Source organism: Myodes glareolus, chromosome 18 (assembly GCF_982192425.1).
Source record: "Myodes glareolus chromosome 18, mMyoGla1.1, whole genome shotgun sequence".
Classification (NCBI taxonomy): domain Eukaryota; kingdom Metazoa; phylum Chordata; class Mammalia; order Rodentia; family Cricetidae; genus Myodes; species Myodes glareolus.
The window spans coordinates 69,977,160-69,999,882 of NC_142043.1; the positions used below are offsets into that span (position 1 = coordinate 69,977,160).

Consider the following 22,723-nt stretch of genomic DNA (forward strand, 5'->3'; position numbering starts at 1 on the left):
TCCTCCCCATCCTTCTCCCCATCCTCCTCCCCACCGTCCTCCCCACCCCTCCCCACCCTCCTCCCCACCGTCCTCCCCACCCCCTCCCCACCCTCCTCCCCATCCTCCTCCCCATCCTCCTCCTTACTTTTCTAGTGCTGCTCTCAATCTGTTTAACAAACACATTCGGTGTTATTTCTTGAAGATAAATGTGATAATCCCTTCCTGGAATCTTCCTCCCCCTCCCCTGCCTTCTCTGTCTGATGTTTCAGAATACTAGACCCCTTGACTAGCAGGAACCAGTAAGATTTTCCCTGTCATCAAGATTTGTGGGCAGAGATGATTCCTGTCTTGTCTCCACCATGCTTTATGCCCTCCACCCCTCACCTCCCACTCGTTCCTCAAAGTGAAAAGCAACTCTCTCTTCTTCTTTTTTTCTTTTTCTTTTTTGGTTTTTGTTTTTCGAGACAGGGTTTCTCTGTAGCTTTGGAGCCTGTCCTGGAACTAGCTCTTGTAGACCAGGCTGGCCTTGAACTCACAGAGATCCGCCTGCCTCTGCCTCCCAAGTGCTGGGATTAAAGTTGCACCTTCTTGTTTTAGGCCACCACCACCCATCCAACCCTTTAGGCGGCTGAAATTGAGTCCATCTAAGACTTTCCCTACCCCCAGCAGCCCCCACAGCCCCCAACGGCCCCTCAGCAGCCCCCAGCAGCCCCTCAGCAGTCCCTTAGCAGCCCCCAGCAGCCCCTCAGCGGCCCCCAGCCGCCCCCAGCAGCCCTTCAGCAGCCCCCAGCAGCCCTTCAGCAGCCCCCAGCAGCCTGCAGCAGCCCCTCAGCGGCCCCCAGCAGCCCCCACAGCCCCCAGCAGCCCCCCAGCAGCCCCCAGCAGCCCCTCAGCAGCCCTCAGCAGCCCCTCAGCAGCCCCCAGCAGCCCCTCAGCGGCCCCCAGTGGCCCCCAGCAGCCCCTCAGTGGCCCCCAGTGGCCCCCAGCAGCCCCTCAGCAGCCCCTCAGCAGCCCCTCAGCAGCCCCCACAGCCCCCAGCAGCCCCTCAGCAGCCCCTCAGCAGCCCTCAGCAGCCCTCAGCAGCCCCTCAGCAGCCCTCAGCAGCCCCCAGCAGCCCCCAGCAGCCCCTCAGCAGCCCCCAGCAGTCCCTCAGCAGCCCCCACAGCCCCCAGCAGCCCCTCAGCAGCCCTCAGCAGCCCTCAGCAGCCCCTCAGCAGCCCCCAGCAGCCCCTCAGCAGCCCCCACAGCCCCCAGCAGCCCCTCAGCAGCCCCCACAGCCCCCACAGCCGCCCCCACAGCCCCTCAGCAGCCCCCACAGCCCCCAGCAGCCCCCACAGCCCCCAGCAGCCCCTCAGCAGCCCCCCAGCAGCCCCGCAACAGCCCCTCAGCAGCCCCCACAGCCCCCAGCAGCCCCTCAGCAGCCCCCACAGCCCCCAGCAGCCCCTCAGCAGCCCCCACAGCCCCCACAGCCCCCAGCAGCCCCCCAGCAGCCCCTCAGCAGCTCTCTGTCACATCCTCTGCCCCTTTGCAGTTGACAGAATGTTCCTTCCTTTCACGTTGTTGTTTTTGTAGGTGTGTATACGCAGGGATGTATGCACGCTCATGTGTGCAGGTGCACATGGATCCGTGTGCAGAGGAGGCCAATCTTGGTTGTTCCTCAGCAGCCGTCCACTATCCTCAACCCCCACCCCTGAGACAGGGCTTCGCTCTGTAGACCAGGCTGACCTTGAACTCAGAGATCCACCTACCTCCTGTGTGCTGGGATTAAAGATGTGCGCCACCAAGGCAGCCCTATCCACCTTTTAAAAAAGTTTAATTACATTTGTTTTTGTTTTTTCGAGACAGGGTTTCTCTGTGTAGCCCTGGAACTCACTCTGTAGCCCTGGCTGGCCTCAAACTCAGAGATCCACCTGTCTCTGACTCAGATGTTGGGATTAAAGGCTGCGCCACCACCACCTGGCTAAAACAGCTTAATTACACTTTTATTTGTTGTGTGCATGAGTGCCACAGGGCACGTGTAGAGGTCAGAGGACAATTATGGGAATCAGGTCTCTTCTTCTGCTATGTGAACAGAATTCGGGTTTTCAGGCTTGGTGGTCAACAACACACTTTCCTCTGCCCAGCTGCCCAGCCCATCACGTTGTTTTTTTTTTGTTGTTGTTGTTTTGTTTTGTTTTGTTTTGAGCTAGGGTCTCTCACTGGGACCTGGAGCTTCTTTTTTTGACTATGTTAGGTTGGCTGGCCAGTGAGCTCCTGGGATCCTCCACCTCCCCAGGACAGGGCCTACAAGCATGCACCACCAGCCTGACTTTTTAATGTGGGTGCTGACGATCAAACTCAGGGCTTCTTGTTTGCAAGGCAAGCGCTTTATGGACTGAACTCTCCCCACCTCTGTTCCCCTCCCTACTTGAATACAGTTACTGCACTTAAGTGGAAATGCACGAGCTAGGGGAGCTTAATCTCCACCTCCTTACCTTTGAGCTGCATGGCTACACTAGGCAAGGAGGGCCACACCTACGCTCTCGAGATGCTGCAGTGTAGGGGCTGAAGGCTGTGACCTCTTTCCTCAAGGGCCACAGCACCTGCTGGCACAAGCACACGCGGATGAGAGATAAGCACAGCAGGTGTCTTCAGACATGAAAACCCAAAGCCCTAACTGGGTGACAGCACGCAGGGAACAGCTGTGTAGAAGTGGCTGGACAGAGGTTGTCCCTAACACATAGAGGCAGGGAACTCAGCCACGCCCACCCACTGTCAGGACCCTTCTAAGCAACCTGCCTTCCTCTCAAAACCTCTGCAGAGGGGCTGATGTCAGACATGGCCCAAAGGCTTCATTATGGGCCGTTTTTATACAGAAAGCTGGAGGGCAGAGAACTTTGTTAAGCTTTATGGTTGGTCTTTTGAAGAGGGGTCTCGGTGACCCCAATAGGCAAGAGTCCTAGTGTGTGAGTGGCTGTGGGCGGGGCGGAGGGGCTGAAACCGGAGGATGGGAGAACAGCAGAGACCTACCTCTGAGTCCCTTCAGGAAAAGCACTCAGCCGGCCACTGGGCCCTTTCTGGAGAGCTCTGGAGTCCCCAGCAGGATTACAGTGGCTGGAAAGGGTGAGCTAACCCAGGCTGGCCCTGCACTGGGCAGCGGCCCCCCATTCTAGCTTCACAGACACCCCAGGGTCACCATCACAGCACAAATCAATCCCCCAGCCTTCCCAGTCTTCCCTGTGTACGCCCTCAAATCTGAGCTTCTCTGCTCCAAGATGCTCAGTTCACACCAGCTCACACCAGCTCATACCAGCTCGGTTCCTGGCTTCTCAGCCTCAGCCCAAGCTCTTTGGTCAGCCCCTACCATAGCATGTGCCTGTCTTTTCACTGACCCTGCCCTCTGGGGAGCCTTCTGCCTGGATCCCATGGGCCCGGCTGTGAAGGCTGCTCTTCCTGCCTCAGATGCTGGGGTGTGGGTATGTCCCCAGAAGCAGGGTTTAAATTCTCTGGCTACATGATACTCAGCTGAACTGTGTCAAACAGAAGCCCAGTCTCCTGTTCCAGTTTAGCTGAAACCCACCCCCACCTCAGTCCTGAGCATGATATTCCATCTCTAACTTCTTTCCTAACCTCTTTTCTCAAATTGAGCCCCAAAGTACCCCACCCCAGAGATCAAACTCCTGGGCCCAGGCTGATTGGGGGGGGGGCACATTTCCACATTCTGTTCCACGGTAGGCACTGAGTCAACTCTTGGGGATCCCTGAGCTCCCTCCCCACCCCCATCATGGTGGACAGGATGCCTGCTGCCTGGTACCAGGGGGTCAGAGGAAGCCGGGGCCTCTGGGACTCAGTATTTTTATCAGCTAGGAAATGAGAGCTGCAGAAGCGGAAACCATGTGGTCAGAGAAAGTGAACAGCCTTCATCTCAGGGGAACCCCCACCAGGGCTGGGGGCCAGACATGGGGGGGCAGGGGGCCAGGGAGGGAGGTCTGCCTGCCAGACATGGGGGGGTCTGCCAGCCAGGGGTGGTGCAAGGGGAAGGGGGGAACAGAGGGGGAGATCTGCCGGCCAGGGGAGGGGTAGCAGTGTACTTTGGTTTTATGTAGTTCCTGTAGAGGAGGAAACCAAACGCTTTCAGTCCACAAGCCAGCACCGCCGGCCAGTGGTCCTCTCAACCCCAGCTCAAGGGTCCTGACTCCAAAGCGGGTTCTTTGCATGCCACTTCCGAAATCCCCAGCCTGTGAGAGGAACCGGATGCCGGGCCTGCTCGCAGTTCCAGGACTCTTCTCCGAATCACAGCAGCTTCCTCTCACAGAGCTCTTCCTCCCACTGCTCAACTTCTGCCTGGCCTTGGGACCAGGGGCTCCGGCTTCTCCCTAACCTCCCCGATGTTTCCCCGGATCTGAGGGCAACCGTATGTTCCCAGCAGTTTCTTCCCGTGTGATGCCAGGACCCCGGCCCTCAAATAGGCCTGGGCTGCAGCCTTGACGATGCCCTTTCGGATCAAACACAACTACACACAGTACACACCTGCATAACATTCTGTCTCGGCTCTACTTTAAACCTGAGTTCCCAGCTGTGTTTAGGTGTTGGCAGTGGAATATGCCTAGTGTTTCCATTTTCAGAGAGATGCTGAATTTGAGCGGTGGTATGGATGGATTCCCTGCCTGTCTTTCACGTCTCAGAATTTGAGTGGTGGTACGGATGGATTCCCCTGCCCGCCTTCCAAGTCTCAGAATTTGAGCGGTGGTACGGATGGATTTCCCTGCCCGTTTCCATGTCTCTCTCCAATCCCTAGGACCTCAACCCTGGGTTCTTGGGAAGGAGATGCTTATGTGGAAGGCCAAGTCTGGGTTGTCCAGAGTTGAAGCCCAGGTTTACGGTTGGGAAGTCGAGCAGTAGATACCAGGATTGGAGACCCGGAGAGATGAGCCAGAGAAGGAGCTGCCCAGGAGCCCGGGTGTGGATCTCTAGTTGCCCAAGAACAGACAACCCAGGTTACATAATCTGGCTCTTTCCGGCCTCCTTCCCGCTTCTAATTTTAGCAGCTGAAGTTCCCTCCCCCACAGGCTCTTTCTCCATCCCCTCTTTCTAGTCTCTGTCCTCCTAGGTCCTTATGATCCCCAGCCCTGGCTGCCCCCAACTCAGCTCTCCAGTGACTCAGCACAGGGAAAGCCCTGTGTTGGGGTAGGGGTGCAGTGGGGAGGAGGATGTGGTTCTGGTTGGGGAGCAGGGGGGAGGAAAATGGTTTGTTCCCTTTTTTGACATCTTTCTTCAGCAGCAGACAGCAAAGTGGTCAGGACCCCAGGGGAGGGAGCAGAAGGGATCTGAAGGACACACTGGGCCTTCTAAGGGCTGACCTCAAGGGAGGGAGCGGGGGCTTCTGGCCTCCATGGAGAGAGCTCCCGCTGTCTGACTATGTGCTGCAGGTGTGTGGGAGCTGCGGGTTTCGACAGCTGGGCGGGAGAGATGTCATGGTGATGAGAACCACAGCAATGGAAAAAGCAGAGCAGACTCTGGAGTGAGACGGGGAACCAGGTCTTATTAGGAAGCGGCAGTCAAGAGCAGTGGTAGAGCCTCCCCCGCCCCACCCCCGCACCCATTACGTGAGCCTGCCCCATATCCTCTCTGTGCAGGGCCTGCCTCCGTCCATCCCCATCCATGACCTTACGCCTCTTCCTGCCTATCCTTGAGGCTACACCCGCACAGGTTCTTGCCCATTCCCCCGGGTCACTTGAGGCTGCACCCGCACAGGTTCTTGCCCATCCCCTGGGTCACTTGAGGGCTTCTGCATGGCGGTTCAGGGCCTGAGAAAGGGCTGTCACCGCTCCCATCACACGGCCCAGTTCCCAGGTCTCAATCTGGCTTCGGAATCGTTGGAGGAAGCGGTCAGGGTGCCATCGGACCTGCTGGACTCTCAAGTACCTCCTCAGAGCCCCCTGTTCCTCCAGAGGGGGGCCCCTGGCCACCAACGCTGCAGCCATGGCCTCTGGGTCCCCTCCACCAGGGCAGGGCCAGGGCACATCACCAAAGCGCCAGAGGCTGCCCCTCCCTGCCCCTTGTGAGTGCTCTGCCCTGGGCCCAGGCCGGAGAGGCTCTGTCCCTCTGCCCCCTTGAGCTTCTTGAGTCCGTCTGGCTCGGCTCTCTCGCAGTTCCTCCTCTTTGGCCCGGGCTCGCTCTCGGAAAAGCCGCCGTTCCTCCTCTTGCTGACGCCAGCTGTGGCTGGAGCCCTCAGCCCTTTGGGGTCTGAAGGATCTCTCTGCCTCTAGCTGCTGCCGTCGTTTCTGGGCATGCTCTCGAGCCAGGCGATCTGACCAGGCTGAGAAGGACTCGGGCTCCTGTACCTCGTGAGAAGCATCATCTGTTTGGAAGGAGGGAAGCGGGTGTTGGAGAGAGCTGTGATTAGAAAGGCAGTGAGATAAAGAGCATACACCCGAGGGCCTGGAGGAGGCCGCTCTGGCGGCAGCGGCCCCTCACCTTCAAACCTCCCGATGGCTTCTTGCCACTCATCTTCCAGCTCGCCCTGCAGCTTCTGCCGCCATTCCCGCTCCGTGGAAACCTCCTCGTCCTCTTCCTCTTCGGCAGAATCCCAGGGGGGGCCCCAGCCCAGAATCTGCCCAGGAGTCTCCCCTTCCTTATTCTTTATCCCCATGGCGGAGGGGCAGCGACTCAGCAGAGGCAGGAAGAAGTCCGTGTAAGCTGGGGGCAGAGACGGGGAGATCACCTGGGGCTCCAGCCCTGGCAGGGCCACTATCGTGGAGTCTCTAACTCCTGGGTATGAGGACAGCCGCCCTGACATTCAGATACAATGACACGCGTGGTGAGTGTGGAAGCTTAGAGCTCTCTGACCGCCCGCTCCCCACAGCCTCAGTCTCTCCGTGTGCTGTGGCTAAGGGCAGTTCTGGGCTCAGCTCCTGCCACCTAGGACAACTTCAAATTCTTTTGACTATTTTTTTATTTTTGGTTTGAAACTATTATCACTACATACATATTTTTAATATTATATAGTTCTCACCCAAAACTACATATTAAGATTTCTGCCAGGCGGTGGTGGCACACATCTTAAATCCCAGCATGCAGGAGGCAAAGGCAGGTGAGTCTTGAGTTTGAGGCCAACCTGGTCTACAGGGTGAATTCCAGGACAGTCAGAGTTACATGATTGACCCTGCCTCAAAAAATAAATAAGAATAGGAATAGAGATTATCAGATGCCATGTCTGTATCACTACAAGCAGAGAAACACATATTTCTACCCAATAAGCCGAGTGAAGTAAATGTTTCTGCAGAATTTCTCAGCCTTACCCAAGGGAGGGCAACAATGAGGTGGGCAGCTTTCCTGCCCCGTGGGCCCATCTTGTCTCCCTGAGTCGGCGATGGGAGGTCAGCCTGGCTGGTTCCAGGAAATACTGTTCACCTACCAGGACAATGGCACAGAAGCAGGGCTGACCTGTCATTGCCAGGAAGATGGCAGGGCCTACCCATGGCTACCAAGGTACCAATCTCTCCCAGAAACCACATCAGGGTGAGGCAGGTTTCCTTAGTGCTGCTGTGTATTTACATGTGTGTGAGTGAACAGTATGTGTGCTTATGTGTGTATATGTATGACTGTGTCCAGGCTTGCATAGGTTTAACTCAGGATTTTTGTTATTTACCAACACAGCCCACTTAAAATTCTAACTGTTGAAAGTCTGCTGCAAACCCCAGTCTTGCCTCGGTCCATGTAAATACACACATGGTCTGTGACCACACGCTATGCACATTTGCTCAGAGGCATGCGACCAGCCTGGCAACTTGCTTTTTTAAAATTTTTCTTTTTTTCTGAAATACCCAACTTATTTTATTGGCTATGGTGTGTGTGTGTGTGTGTGTGTGTGTGTGTGTGTTTGAGAGGGTCTCATGTGGCTCTCAGAGTCCTAGAAGTCACTCTGTAACTGTAGCCTAGGCTGACCTCAAACCTCTGACTCGTGAGTCTGAGGTTTGTATGGATCAATACATCCCACTTCAGTTAACAGAATATTTAGGGCACCCACATCACAAATGGTTAAATACGCCCCAAAGACTGACCGTAGTCAACACTAACTTAGATGGAGTTGGTGGTCTGGTGTTTGACACAGGGCCTCACTGTAGCCTTGGCAGGGCTGAAGCTCACACCCTTCCTCCTCACAGGTTTTCACTTAGCATCCGGTATTTTCCTGGGAACCTACTGTCAGTTTTACTTTCTGGTAACGGTAAGGAGTGCTCCACTGTGAGCCTGAGACAGGACTCTCTCCACCCCTGGTTGCTAGACTGTGTCTTCAAAAGCTTTCAGTCAAACCTGCATATGTGTGGACTTGGTGAAGGCTCTGCTCAGGGTAGGTGTTCCGAGTCAAAGCATGACAAGCCTGTGAGTTGTTCCCAATATCTGTGTCACGAACACACAGTGTACCACCTTCCTTACTGTACATGCATACCGACCTTTTCATGTTGCTAATGGGACAGATCAAGAAATGGTTTTAAGGGGCTGGAGAGATGGCTCAGTGGTTAAGAGCACTGACTGCTCTTCCCGAGGACCCAGGTTCAATTCCTAGCACCCACATGGCAGTTCACAACTGTCTGAAAATCCAGTTCCAGGGGATCTGACACTTCCACACCAATGCACATAAAATAGTTAAATAAACCATAAAAAGAAAGAAAGAAATGGTTTTAATAAAAGGCCGGGCGGTGTTGGCGCACACCTTTAATCCGAGCAATTGGGAGGCAGAGGCAGGGAGTTTTCTGTAAGTCTGAGGCCAGTCTGATCCACAGAGTGAGTTCCAGAATAACCAGAGCTATGCGGAGATCCTATCTCAAATATTATATATATATATATATAAAAAAATTTTTTCTGGCTACTATCATTTTCTTCTTTGGAAATTTTTCCATACTCATACAGATATGAAAGTCCTTTGTTTTCTGTGTGTATAGTCTTGGCTGTCCTAGAATTCTGTAGACCAGGATGGCCTCAAACTCAAGAGATCCATATGCCTCTGAGTTCCAAGGCTGTGATTAAAGGCGTGGCTTATGAAAGTCCTCCTCGTAGGACTGTTAAAACACAGTCTGTTTCCCCCATCTATCCTTTAAAAGTTTTTAATTCTCTACCAAAATTTTCTTCCTGACTTCCTTTCAGCTTTGGGAAGAATGGTGCCCGCAGAGGTCAGAAGAGGAAGTCAGATCCCTGAGCTGGAGCTACAGGCAGCTGTGAGCACCCAGCACATGGACCTGGGTCCTCTGAAGGAGCGGCCTCTCCAGACCCTACACCAGCGTTCCCAATGTTCATTAGCATAGCCTTTTCCCCCTTCCTTCCTTCCCTCCCTCCCTCCCTTTTTCTTTTTTAAGATAGGGTCTCACCATGTAGCTCAGGCTAACCTAGAGTTCACAGATCCACCTGCCTCTGCTTTCCCATGGCCGGGATTAAAGGTGTGTGGGATCATGTCTGGCCGACACACACTTCCATATGGGAAGAAGTGTATGTGGAAAGGGTCCGTGAAGAGACACATTCCCTTAACAACCGAAGCAGGTCCTCTCCTCACCTCTGACAGCAGCACCTGGTGCTGCAGAGATGCAGCTCAGTGGGAGACATGCCAACTTGCTTGCCTTGGCCATGCCAATGCCCTGGCTGGGACCTCACACCACACACAAGAACAACACTCCTGTGGACCGGACTTTCTGAACAAAGAGACCCAAGGGTAACCAATGCTTCACATTCTTGGGACAGGAGCCCCCCTTTCTGCCAGCATGTCTCTCTTTGAGGTCAGCCTGGTCTGATCAACTGGGTTTCACCCTGTGAGTCAGGAGGTCTCTGTTCTCAGAGGACGCCCTGGTTTAGAGCAAATCTCAGTCAAATCAGGACTGAAAATGGGGGGGGGGGGATGGGACTGCTGCCCTCTGAAGATGCCTCTGGGGCAAGCTTTCATCTCTGGTAGAATACAAGGTGGGTTTTATGACCCCTCACTCACTCTGGGATATATTCTCAGAACTGGTCTAAATTCTGTCTTTAACCTCTCAAAAAACAAAGCAAACAAAACCTTACTTTCCTTTGTAATAAAACCTGGCCCTTGTTTCCACCCCCAGATGAGGAACACTGGCCACAGTCAGCACACTGAGCTATAACCCTGCCCTACAACTGGATCTTTTTGTCATAATTTTGGCCCAGATTCCTCCCATTCAGTACTTCCTGACCCTGCGTGGCCCAACAGGTGCCTCCCGCACTGGCCTCCCTGGAACTCAGCCTTAGATGACATCTTTGACGGCCTTGCATGTCCCCCTCAGCCCCCAGCTTCTCTGCCACCAGCACTTTCCCCTGGCACCTCCCCCCACCTTCCCCTGCGACATCTGTCTCCCCCCTCCAACTGCACCTCCTTCTCACCCACACACATTCTATCTCTTACACATTCATACAAGGACTTCACCCCCAACATCTGTGCCCTCGACAAGGCAGCTAAGAGAGACCTCATCCCCTTCTCCGGAAGGCTGGGTCCCAACTGCTCTAGGTCCAGCCCGACATCACTGGACAGCCTCTCCTTCCCTCCAGTTCCCGCCCCAATACTCCAAGAAAACCAGCCGTTTACTATTCCCTTCAGGATTTTTGTTTGTTTGTTTGTTTGTTTGTTTGTTTGTTTTTCGAGTCAGGGTTTCTCTGTAGCTTTGGAGCCTGTCCTGGCACTAGCTCTATGTAGACCAGGCTGGCCTCGAACTCAGAGATCCACCTGCCTCTGCCTCCCAAGTGCTGGGATTAAAGGTGTGCGCCACCACTGCCCAGCTCCATTGGGTTTTTAGGATCCAAAACTTCAAACTGCACGGTGAACACACACATTCTTGGCTGCCTAGACTAGGACAATCCCCTGCCAAGGTCAGTGGTCTCCTCGCCTGGCCTGCGTTGGCAGGAACGGGACACTCTGTAATGCTTTCACCCAATCCAAGCAGTAGTGGGGAGGGACTGAGAGGACAGGAGGGGGGGAACTGGAGTTGGGATGCAAAAACAAACAAACAGAACCATTGATCAGGAAAAAGTTAACAACTAGAAAACCTACATATGTTTCAAAGGACCTGAAAATCGAATAATCCCAGTCCCAAGAGCCGCCCCATGACCGTCACTGTCAGCGGTACCCGACCCATGACCACCACTGTCAGCGGCACTGTGAGACTTTCTGGCAATCTTAAAGATGTACTTCTTCTCTGTAGAGATCAAATCCTGGCACCAGTGCTTGGGTCAAGTCTGCTCACTCACTGTCCCATCAGTGGCCCACAGCACTTAGACACTCCGTTTCTTTCTCACTCACAGCAGACGGCTGGTAACAGGATCTGTGTCCTGGCTTTCCGTTGGGAAAATGTTTAGCAGGGTTATAATAATACGCACATAGTCAGCCTGAGGCACCTGACTGACTCCAGTTGCTCCTGATACTGTACAGTAACCTACAGGAGATGAGCAATGGACTAACGACAGGAATTTTTGTTTAAAAAAACAAATCCAAGCAGCAATAAAGACCGTGCCAGACATCCTCCAGTCTGATATTGTGTCTGCAGGACATTTAGGCTGCTTCCTCACGCCATGGAGGCAACTGAAGATCCAAGTCTCTGGTAAAGAAGCAAGCACAGTGAGCGGGAGCAGGCACAGGCGGGGGCAGGGGGCGTGCAGGGGCTCAGGCGAGGAGGGCGAAAGGAGAGGGTATTTTTAGTTAAGAAAGAAGTTTGTGTTGATTACGATTCTCCTAAGATAAAGGGACTGGACTTTCCAAAATGGAAAAGAAAAGACAAGGGCGAAGGAACGAGCGTGAGTCACCGGTCTGCACTCAGCGTGAAGACGGTGAGCATGTGCGGCTTAGCGGTCCTGAAACCGACATCAATGCCACACCTCCCACGGTTAAGGCCCAAGTCTCCTGAGACGCCGCTCCCTCTGCGGTTAAGAACACTTGCCAAAAGCTGGCTTCACGAGACAGAGATTTCGTGTTGTCGTGATGATCATTTTCTGGTTACTTTGAAAACTGAATTTTAGCAAAACTAGGATTTTGCTCATTTAAAATTCAAACCAGACGTGGTAGCACACACCTTTAATCCCAGCACTTGTGAGACAGCGGCAGGAGGGTCTGTTTGTTCCAGGATAGCCTCGTCTATATAGTCCAGAACAGCCAGGACTATGTAGAGCCCTGTCCAGAACACGACAACAGAAATAAGTAAAACAATACCTTCCCAGGAGTCTCACCTTCCTCTCTCCGGGGAGCGGGGAGTCAGTGCTCAGAGACCTTTAGCAGTCTGCTGCTGACTTCAAGGAGCTGCTGAATGGATTTACCTCGCCAAGATAAAAGGTAGTTTTCAAGCATGCTCGAGGCAAGGTGCAGGGCATTAGGACAGCAGTCAGTTAAGCACCAACATTTTCTCTTCCAAAGGGATCACAAGTCCCAAGTGCCAGCCAGAGACCAGTGAGTCCTCCCTCATGACAAGAGGCTGCTCCGAGTTCCCTGGACTGGGCACTGCCGGTTCCCCTCCGCTGCAGCCAGACGGCAAGGCTGGCCACTCTGGTGTCAGTCCAGAGGTAGGGCTCTTCTGGTAAAAGAGCAAGCTGCCCATTCCTGGTGAAACCTGTCCTTAGACACCCCAGATCCTAACTCAGCCAAGATCACTTCTCCTTTCTGAGTTGTAATGGTGTAATTTAAACTCTTATATTTTTTTCAGAGATTTTGTGTCTGAATATTTTGGCAGCACCCGCCCAGCCCCACGGGAGGCCTGCAGAGGTCAGGGCAGGAGGCACAGATGGCTGTGAGCTGACCGTGGTGCTGGGAGCTGAACCTGGTCTTCTGCAGGAGCGACAAGTGCTCTTAGCTCAGGCGCTCTCTCCACCTCAAGCTCCGCCTTTTGACCCTCCATGCACTGAGGGACCCAACACATTTCAAGGAATTCATCCTGGCTCTGTTCCCTCAAGGAGACTTCTTAAACTACCTGGGTGCTGCCAGCTTTACTCCCATGTCCCAATACTTCAGACTTCGTGATATTTGCAGGGTTTCCTTCTGTCCTGATGGTCACCCATACCCCGCCCTGCCTTGCTGTCCTGCAGCTTTCCCTAAGGCCCAGTGTATGATGGTCTTGTGCGAGGGCCGCTCATTGTTATTTTGCTCAGATGCTATTGTCTTAAGGAACCAACTCCTCACCCAGAAAGGCGCCATCTTTGCGCAGGCTGGGTCTGAGATGCTCACACAGCACCCTGTCTAGGACGGCTCTCCCATCCTGGCAGCTTCCCTGTTCTAACCGACAAATGACTGCAGGTCTCAGAACCACCTGACGCCCCTCAGCGCTGCCTCCCTTTCCCTGTGTTCAGATGTTTCTCCTCCCCCCCTCCCCCACTCCAGTCAGAAACACAACAACTGTCCTTGTCTAACTCGGACGTCTCGGCCTCCTGGCTGGGACTCCTTGCAGTCCTCATAAACCCTTTCTGTGTTTATTCTCTTTCGTGTCTTTGGTCGCTGCTTACTCAAGCTCCTGGGAAATCAACGTCTTCCCGATTCTAGGCCTCAGCTCCAGCTGGTGCCACCTCAGGGCAGCAGTCACTACAGCACCGATGCCCCCTCCTGCCACCCAGGACCTCCTGACCTTTTGTCGTCTTCTGACCTCCGGTCTCCTTCAGCAGCAACCCCACCTCCCTTTCCAGAATGTCCGCTGCCCTGTGGTCTCATGACTCTATGGCACATCAGCACTGCCAGCAAGGGCTCCTAGCCCTGCAGCAGTTCCAGAAGATGGCCTCCATCTTGAGCCTTGTGTTTAGGTGGTGTGGATGTGGTTCTGTGACGGGCGACTGCACAGGGCTCGGCTCAAGCAAGGCTGCTGCCCTCTGAACAGGGTCAGAAAGAGTTACATCTGGGGCTAGAAGAGTGCAGAGTTGGTACAGCCTTGCCATGCAATCGTGAGGCCCTGCGTTTGCTCCCCGGCACACACCTGCAATCCCAGCCCTCCCCATACAGACTCATGGGCGAGCTAGCCTGGTGTACACAGTTAAAAAGAAACAAGACACTGTCTCAAATACAATGGAACTTGAGGATCAATCACAACTGTATTCTCTGACCTCTACACAAAGAAAAATAAAACTAAATTTTAAAAGAGGAAGAATTCAGCTTAACAAGCCCTGGCTGCGGTCTGTCTTAGGGTGTCGTGATAGCACTGAAGAGATTTTCTTTAATGAGCAGCTCAGGCCATCCAGTCTGGGCCTTAGTGACTCATGACATCTGATAGGGATACAGTCCCAAGTAGAAATAACTTTTTATTCTGTTTTTCCCCCTCTTTTTTGTTTCTTTTCTTTTTTCAAGACAGGATTTCTCTGTAGCTTTGGGGCCTATCCTAGAACTCAGTCTGTAGACCAGGCTGACCTTGAACTCACAGAGATTCACCCTCTCTGCCTTCCAAAGTCCTGGGATTAAAGGTGTGCACCACCACCACCTGGCTTCAAGAAGAAATAAACTGTAAAATGTATCTGACAATAAGGAACGAATGTCCACGTAAACATCGAGTCCACCCAAGTGTCCCTTTTCATAAGACCTAAACAACCAGGGCACCATGGAGTGAAAACGCTTCCTACTGCCCATATAGAACTGGAGGCCTAAGTGTAGACAGCTCCTCTCTACCGTCTACACGGTAGGGATAAGTTCTCTGCTGCCTCTTAGTGTAGACAGCTCCTCTCTACCGTCTACACTGTAGCGATAAGTTCTCTACTGCCTCTAAGTGTAGACAGCTCCTCTCTACCGTCTACACTGTAGCGATAAGTTCTCTACTGCCTCTAAGTGTAGACAGCTCCTCTCTACCGTCTACACTGTAGCGATAAGTTCTCTACTGCCTCTAAGTGTAGACAGCTCCTCTCTACCATCTACACAGTAGCGATAAATTCTCTGCTGCCTCTGGTACTCCCCCCCTCCCCATGGTTTCATGTAGCTCAGACTGGCTTTGAATTGCATAGGTAGCCAAGGCTGGCCTTGAACTCGGTCTTCCTGCCTCAGCCTCCCGGGATTACAGGCATATGCCATCATGCCTGGCTCCAGTAAATTCTTTCACTACCCATTTCCTGACAGGGCAAGGCTTGTGAGACCTGTGCTGGGTCACCGCAGACACTGCGGCTGGGTGACAGCTCTGTGGGTGGGCGGAAGGCGAGGCTGGAGGACAGGTGGAACATAAACCGAGCCCAGTCATTTCCAGACAAGGCCAGCGTCAGGGTGGCAGCGCAGTGTTACATGAAGACAAACTGTTCCAGCTCCTGGGGCGGCAGAGTCGGGCATACCACAAGGTCAAAACTGCCTAGGCTACACTGTGGGGCCAGCTCAAACTAAAAAGAGAACAAGGAGGCCTGGGGCTGAGGCTCAGGGCTTTGTCTGGTGTGTATGAGGCCTTGGGTAAAGTCCCAGCACAACAAAAAAAGAAACTAAAATACAGCTCACACCTATAATCCCTGAATTTAAGTAGGGCCCCTGCTCATACCTATAATCCCTGAATTTAAGTGGGGCCCCTGGCTCACACTTATAATCCCCAAATTTAGGTAGCAGGACCCTGGTTTACACCTATAATCCCTGAATTTAGGTGGGGACCCTGTCTTATACCTATAATCCCCAAATTTAGGTAGCGGGACCCTGGCTCATACCTCTAATCAAGCGGAGGAAGATACATCTCTGTACATTCGTAGCTAGCCAGGCCCACATATCGAGTTCCAGAACAGCCAAGACTACAGAGAGATCCTGTCTTAAAAAAAAAAAAAAACCAAACAAACAAAACCATCAGAACAACTAGAACAATCTTAAACCCAAACCCAAATATCACAACAATTATTTGCTTGTTTCTCATCCCCTAGAAAACCCGAGAAAACTACTGTTTGTCATTGTTCTTTGGCATGGGCTCCACTGGTGGGCTCCTCTGACGGCTGAGAGAGCTCTCCCACGAGTTTCCAAAAAAGTTACCAAATCCTAACATGGAGGGGGGCTCTTCCCTCTTCTGGCCTCTGGTGGGTATGATAAACCCGCGCAGCCACTTCAGCAAACTCGGGCATCCCTCAGACTTAACGTGGGAGCTGAGGGAGACTCCTGCAGCTCTTTACTAGTTCCAAGAAGAGACGCCGAGGTTAGAGCGCCACCTGGTGGCAGGGCTGGCAAGTGACAGTCTGAGAGGGTTTCCTCTTTGGGACAAGGCAAACTCTCAACTATGACATCTCAGACAAGCTCCTGAGCCTCCTAGAATACAGTGTTTTGCCTCCGTGTGTCAAATGTTCCACATGCGTCTCAGAACTCAATACTATGACGGAGGTACCTGCTCCACCATCAGGAGCTACTCAGCAAAGTTCACCTGAGCCATATAAAATAGCATAGTTATTGTTAGGTAGCAAAGCTGCAGCTAGTCCGTGAGTCATGTGCTCATCACAGCCTCCCGAGGAAAGGGTGCAAGTCCCAGGACCCGCAAACAGCTGCCCCAGGCGCTGGGCTTTGTCACCAACCAGGCTTGTGAAACCATTTCTAATGAGACCCGGATTGCTATGGTCTCCGGCCACTTAGCCCAAACATACATTCTGTGGTGACCCTGAGCTGAAGATTAACTGTCTGGTCATTTAACTGCTGTCTGCCCACTTTGTAAACAAGTCTTGGTGGCCGCAGATGTCAGAGCTGCCTTTCTGTGTGCGTCACAGTTGCATTCACTGCCCTGAGAAACTCAGAGAAAACGGAGGTCGAGGCTGCTTCCAGCTTGCTACCCTGCTTGGAACAGTCCCGCTGACGGTAAATAAAGACTCCGTTGGACTTATTCAGGCATTTGGGGAGTTTCACTCCTCAGACACTCCATAATAAAACCAGTCAGCCAGCTGCAGCCTGCATCTGGCAAACTTCCGCTCTTTAAGCTTAAAAAAAAATTAAAGCATGCAGAATTAAAGAAAAGGATTTTTTTCTTTTTGACCAAGGAGAGGTCAAGCTGGAGATGAGGGAAGGAGCAAGCGGGGTTGGTGCTGTTCACACTCTATGTTCAGAAGGCAAACTCTCGGTGGACAGAGCCCCCCCTTGGCTCTCCCCTATGGTGCTGCTTCTGCCGCACTGCAGAACAACACCTTCATGCTGCTTTCGGAACTGCCTGGGATTTAATGGCGCTTTTCTGGAAGAGCCCAGAGGAGGTCACCTGGCTGGGGGAGCAGGGCAGACAAGCACACAAAGGTCTCTGGTAGAAAACACCTGAGCGTTGAGCTCAGCAGGATAAACTCATCACCCTGGCTTCCATTTAGGTTAGATTTGCTTGTTTGTTTGAGACTCAGGCCTGGACCAGACTGGCCTTGGGTGACCCCGCGTTCCCGAGTGTCGGGGTTACAGGAGTGCCCTGTAATCTCCCATCTTTGTAGGTGGCTCTGTTGTTTCTGAGCAGATTATCTGCACAAACTGGAGGCTAGAAGGGGGCTGTTTGCACTGTGAAGCTATCACCAATGATTTGAGATGCTTTGTTATTTTGAGGAAGGGTCTCTCTTATAGCTCTGGCTGGCCTGGAGCTCACTATGTAGACCAGGACGGCTGTGAGCTCAGAGTCCTGACTGCCTCTGCCTCCAAAGTGCTGGATTAAAGGTAGCACCAACCACCAGTTTTAAATTAGATTTTTGGTGGAGACAGGGGAAAACTGGTCGCTAGGGTGTTTCAGAAGTCCGCATCAAGGAACATGAATCTGTTCCCAACACATTCATGCAGATCTCCAGGCCAGGTTTCATGTCTGCGGGTCATCCCAGAGATCATGTGACAGACAGCAAGGATACTTTGTTAGACGTTGTGGCAAACCACAAAGGTTGCTATTGTTTCAATTTACACACAGAGAGACTGGAACTAAGCTGGGGGTGGGAGGCGGCAAGCTTCTTCCAGCTGGGATCTGACTCTGACTCCCCGCAGGGTTGTGCTTACAGACAAATAGCCCTCAAAGAAACAAAGTAACCATTAATCCTTGCAAGAGAGGAAATGTAGTGGAAAAGGTTGCAGGCTAGGTGGCTGGGGGTGCCGGCAATCTCAGCGCTTGAGAGGATGCTGAGCAGGAATGTATGTTGAGGCCAGCCTGAAATACACAGCAAGACCCCAACTCAAAACAATATCCCCCCCAACAGTCACACCACACTAAACCACACACACACACACACACACACACACACCCTCTTAGTTGACAGGATTGGGCAATTTTGGGTAAGATTATCTGTTATTGTAAGGCATGTGATGGTCACATGCCAACCAGGTCAACCGATTCAACAGGTCCCAAGGACCAACTAGCTCTCCCAACTATGCTTGTTGATGTTGGAGGCAGGTCTTTCTATGTAGCCCTGAAGCTCACTGTGTAGACCAGGCTTCTGCCCCTGCGTGCTCAGGTCAAAGGCGTGCGCCACCACACCAGACCTTCATTTCCTCTCGGATCGGCCTCTTGCGACCGGTTCCCCCGACCCACTCACCATCGGGGCCCTGGCGGGCCGCAGCGTGCAGCGCCGTGTTGCCGTGGCGGTCCTGGTGGGCAGGGTCAGCCCCGAGACGCAGCAGCAGGCACAGGGCTGGGGCATCGTGGCGAGCGCAGGCCCTGTGCAGAGGAGGGGGCTGCCCGGCATCCACATCGAGGCCTGGGTGTCGCTGGAGGAGAGCCTGGGCTCGCACCAGCCGCCCTGCCGACAAGTACCGCCGGAAGCGGCGCTCTCGTCGTTGCCGGCGGGAAGCAGAGGCCATGGAACTCTTGGGCTGAGGAAGAAGTGGGAAATGTGAGGACCGAGTCGGCTCTTCCTACAACCCAGACATGCCCGCCTGCTGCTGCCTTCACCTCCCATCTCCCCTCACAACTCAGCAGAGACGAAGCTGGTCTACAATTTAAACTCTCGTCCCTGACCATCTGACAGGTTGAGGGTACCGGGAGGCAGAGTTGGGGGTCGGGGTCACGGGTTTAACTTTGGATGTAACTTTTGAGAAAATGATACACAATTGCTTTAAGGCTCCAGAGCCCAAGAAAAAAGTTCATTCTGGACTTTGGAGGGGAAAAGAAAACACAAAAAAATCAAGTAAGGCCAGAGCGGGGTTAATTTTCATCAGCCGGAATCTGAACTGGGGAAAAAGTGATCTAGAAACGGAATACAATGTACCCGACAGACAGACGTGGAGGCTTCTTCCTCGGGGGCCGAGGGGGAGGGGTGACTCATCAGACCTGCTCCCCGCCCCCCAGGACCCGCGGAGCCGGAGGCCCGAGGCCGGTGTTTAGGACGCTCGGAGAAGGGAGGCGGGAAGAGAGGAGCGCTCCGGGCGGGCGGAAATGGACCGCGGAGCCACCTCGGAAATCGTTCCGCCCGCACTGGGTGACTCGCGATTAGGTCTCCGGAGGGGAAACAAGGCAATCGCGACACAGGGTCCTCCTGAAACCGGAAGACTCGATCAGAGGCGGGGTTCGAGGGCGGAGCCGGGGCTGGGAGGCAGGAGGGCTGTGTGGAGGTTTATCTCGGACCCCTTCACTAGGAGGAGGGGAGGGATACTTTAATAACGGATAGAAAAAAAATGAAAAGAGAAAAAGAGAAAAGATGGGGAAGTAAAGATGAAAAAATTTACAATAAAAAAATTTAATCCCAGCACTTGGGAGGCAGAGGCAGGCCGATCTCCTGAGTTCGAGGCCAGCCTGGTCAACAGAGTGAGCTCCGGGACAGCCAGGGCTACACAAAGAAACCCTGTCTCGGAATACAAAACAAAACAAAGAAAGAAAGAAAAAAAATCACAATGAGGCCAAATATATAGGTAGATCCAGAACCAAAAATACATGAGACGACGCTAAGAAGGCAAACGTAGGACGGCAGGCGAGATGTGTGCAGACGTTCGGATTTGGAAAATCCAAATTTAAAAAAAAAGAAAGATGGGGGAGGGGCGGAGGGAGGCGGAGAGACGGAGCAGAGTCGGGAGTGTGAAACCCCTCGTACTTCTCTCCAAGCACACCCTTACCTTCCCTCACCGTGATCATCGTCTTTGCGTCTCCTCTGAGACCACCAACCGAACACTGCAGCCCCTCCTTCCCCCATCCTCAGCCCTGCACACCCGGGATCACCAAGGCACTGCACCTGCCGCCGTTAGTCAGCACAGGCCTGGTCTCTGCTGCCTCCAGGTGGCCATGTGGGGTACTACCTCAGCGCGGCGCTGGAGGAGGACCAGTCATCAGTGTGAGGATGCAGGAGAGAAAACGAGAGCATTAAGACCCAGTGGGAGTGGAGGACTGCAGCGACGGGCTGGAGGGTGGGAGCCATCTGGTACCTTGGTCGCCTTCGAAACAACATCCTCTCTAGTGGCAAAAATGGCCAGTCAGTCCCAGGGTATCCAGCAGCTCCTGCAAGCTGAGAAGAGGGCAGCGGAGAAGGTGGCCGATGCCAGGAAGAGTGAGCTTCCTCTTTCCTCTGGAAGGAGAATCTAGGGGCAGGGGATAGCGGGCATTTGAGTCCTTAGGAAAACCCAAGGATAATGTAGACAGAGCTGGGGGCTGAAAGCTTATTAGGATAGAAGTGGGTGGGTTTTAGAATCAAGCACTTGGTTGGTTGATAGGAAGTTGAATAACTTTCTGGAGGAGACTGGTTCCTGCTCGTACACCTGGGAGTGTGTGTGTGTGTGTGTGTGTGTCTGTCTGTCTGTCTGTCTATACCCACTGTCCTTCTGCCTCTAGGGAAGGCCCGGAGACTGAAGCAGGCGAAGGAGGAGGCTCAGATGGAGGTGGAGCAATACCGCAGGGAGCGTGAGCAGGAGTTCCAGAGCAAGCAGCAGGCGGTGAGCTGACTGGCAGCAGGGGTGGACCCACCCAGGTGCAAATTAGTGGGCGCCTCCTGTGAGATGTGTGCAGGTGCCTCAACAAGAGACTGGGGTGTGAGGGGACTGAAGAGACCCTGGCAACATCGATGAGGGGGCAGCCTTCGGTCTGTGTGGAGTGTGGCAATATTGATGGGGGGCAGCCTTCACAGTCTGTGGAGTGCGGCAACATCGATGGGGGGGGCAGCCTTCAGTCTGTGGAGTGCGGCAACATCGATGGGGGGGCAGCCTTCACAGTCTGTGGAGTGCGGCAACATCGATGGGGGGCAGCCTTCACAATCTGTGGAGTGTGGCAACATCGATAGGGGGCAGCCTTCACAGTCTGTGGAGTGCAGCAACATCGATGAGGGGGGCAGAGTTTTATGGCCACTGTGGTGAGGTTTTAGACTCTGGGTGAGAAATTGGGATTGTGCTGACCTGTCTGGTATCTAGATGTTTTTTGTGGGGTGCATGTAGTTTTGAAAAGGCTTTCCAAGCTTTATTTGGGATCCTCCGTTCTACACGCTGGGACCTTTCTTTTTCTGTTTCTGCTTTTTTCTGTCCTCCGCCCCCAGGCCATGGGCTCTCAGGGGAACCTGTCTGCTGAAGTGGAGCAGGCCACCAGACGCCAGGTCCAGGGCATGCAGAGCTCCCAGCAGAGAAACCGGGAGCGTGTCCTGGCCCAGCTCCTTGGCATGGTCTGTGATGTCAGGCCCCAGGTCCACCCCAACTACCGGATCACTGTCTAGGATGTCACAGGGACAGTGTCCCTAGAGGCTGACTCCTGCCAGCTCCTTCCGCAGAGAAATATCCCAGCTTGAAATTGCTTGCTTGTGTAGCATGCACAGAGTCCTGGCTTTGATCCCTAGTACCCCCCGCTCCCGACACTTCACATATTAACCTGTTCCTGGGAGAGATTATCCTAGGGGACAGGAGCCAACATTCTCCTGCAAGACTTACAAACAGCCTACTCAAACCCGAACCTCTGTGTTCCATGAGACCACTGGAACTATACTAACGAATGCCCAAGTCATCCTCACCCGAGCCTTCTGTGAAGCGTGTGACACGGTGATGGGGGTGTGGAACGCACCCTGATTTCAGAGCTGGCGGGTTTGGGCTCCTCTCCCTCTGTTCCTTGCTGGCTGTGAGACTGGGACAAGCTATTTAACCTGCCCCAGCGCCCTCCTGTTCGTAACTGGAATGATAATAGTGCTCGCCTTGTAAGGTGGTGCTATGACCCGTGCTGTAAGAAGTCAGCACAGCTCCAGATGGGCACTAGTGATTTGATGAATGGCAAGTCCGTGTTATGACCACCACCCTGACCCCCACTTGCCTGCCCAAGTCCTAATAATCTGTTCTAGGCACTCCATGATGCTCGGTCATTGTGACTCCAGCAATCTCTAAAGAATGTCTGTGCTGCTCTTCCCAGGCACATCATGGCCCCTAAAAAGTCAGTATGATAATGTGTTAGCCCCTCTCAGAGTCCCAAGTGTATATTGAACCCCTTAGCACCTCTCTATGTTTCTTGTGAGTGGGTCTCCCTTTGGCTCTCCTTTCCTGTTTTCCCAAAGCCTACTTACTGCACCTCAGAGCTGAAGTGATGCGGTGATACCCACCTTCATGGGTTCCTTTCTGTGCCCTCAACACCCCGCTTCCCCGTGCAACACCAGTGTCAATAAAGTATCGACATCGTGTCAGCTGGTGATGGAAGCGGCCTCTTCTTGCCTCACCCTTTCTCATTTTGATTCACTCGCCTCAGAACTCTGCAAGAGGCTGAGCTGGGACGCTTTTTGGAAAAGCAAAAACACATAGTAATGTATTTATTTCTCTCAAGCGGGAACACGTGTGGCTCCTCGGGAACCGAGGCCTGCATAGGATAACAGTAAGAGACAAGCTGGCGTGTCGGGACAAGCCTCTGCATTTTCCCTTGTTCTACCTGCTTATTAGTGCCTGGTATGCCTGTGCGTGTGCGTGTACATGAGAGAGAGA

The 22,723-nt window shown here is 53.3% G+C and overlaps 2 protein-coding genes across 6 annotated transcripts; one reads left to right on the forward strand and one right to left on the reverse strand.

The window, feature by feature from the left end:
* Nucleotides 1-5,483: 5,483 nt before the first annotated feature.
* Nucleotides 5,484-20,042, reverse strand: Nfkbil1 (NFKB inhibitor like 1). Of its 4 annotated transcripts, XM_087898567.1 has the most exons (5): nt 19,907-20,042; nt 18,394-18,670; nt 15,589-15,682; nt 6,439-6,660; nt 5,484-6,322 (listed from the first exon to the last, which is right to left on the reverse strand). In XM_087898567.1, the coding sequence occupies exons 1-5, from the start codon at nt 19,981-19,983 to the stop codon at nt 5,736-5,738; spliced, it is 1,257 nt and encodes a 418-aa protein (XP_087754693.1). In that variant the 5' UTR covers nt 19,984-20,042; the 3' UTR covers nt 5,484-5,735. The 4 variants fall into 4 exon arrangements, with proteins under 4 accessions (XP_087754693.1, XP_087754694.1, XP_087754695.1 ...); XM_087898568.1 differs by lacking the exon at nt 15,589-15,682 and having other exon boundaries at nt 19,917-19,931; XM_087898569.1 differs by lacking the exons at nt 15,589-15,682; nt 19,907-20,042 and adding an exon at nt 19,066-19,328.
* Nucleotides 18,685-22,431, forward strand: Atp6v1g2 (ATPase H+ transporting V1 subunit G2). Of its 2 annotated transcripts, none has more exons than XM_087898570.1 (3): nt 18,685-18,825; nt 20,616-20,716; nt 21,310-22,431. In XM_087898570.1, the coding sequence occupies exons 2-3, from the start codon at nt 20,657-20,659 to the stop codon at nt 21,481-21,483; spliced, it is 234 nt and encodes a 77-aa protein (XP_087754696.1). In that variant the 5' UTR covers nt 18,685-18,825; nt 20,616-20,656; the 3' UTR covers nt 21,484-22,431. The 2 variants fall into 2 exon arrangements, with proteins under 2 accessions (XP_087754696.1, XP_048293794.2); XM_048437837.3 differs by lacking the exon at nt 18,685-18,825 and adding an exon at nt 20,045-20,334.
* The last annotated feature ends 292 nt before the right edge of the window (nt 22,432-22,723 follow it).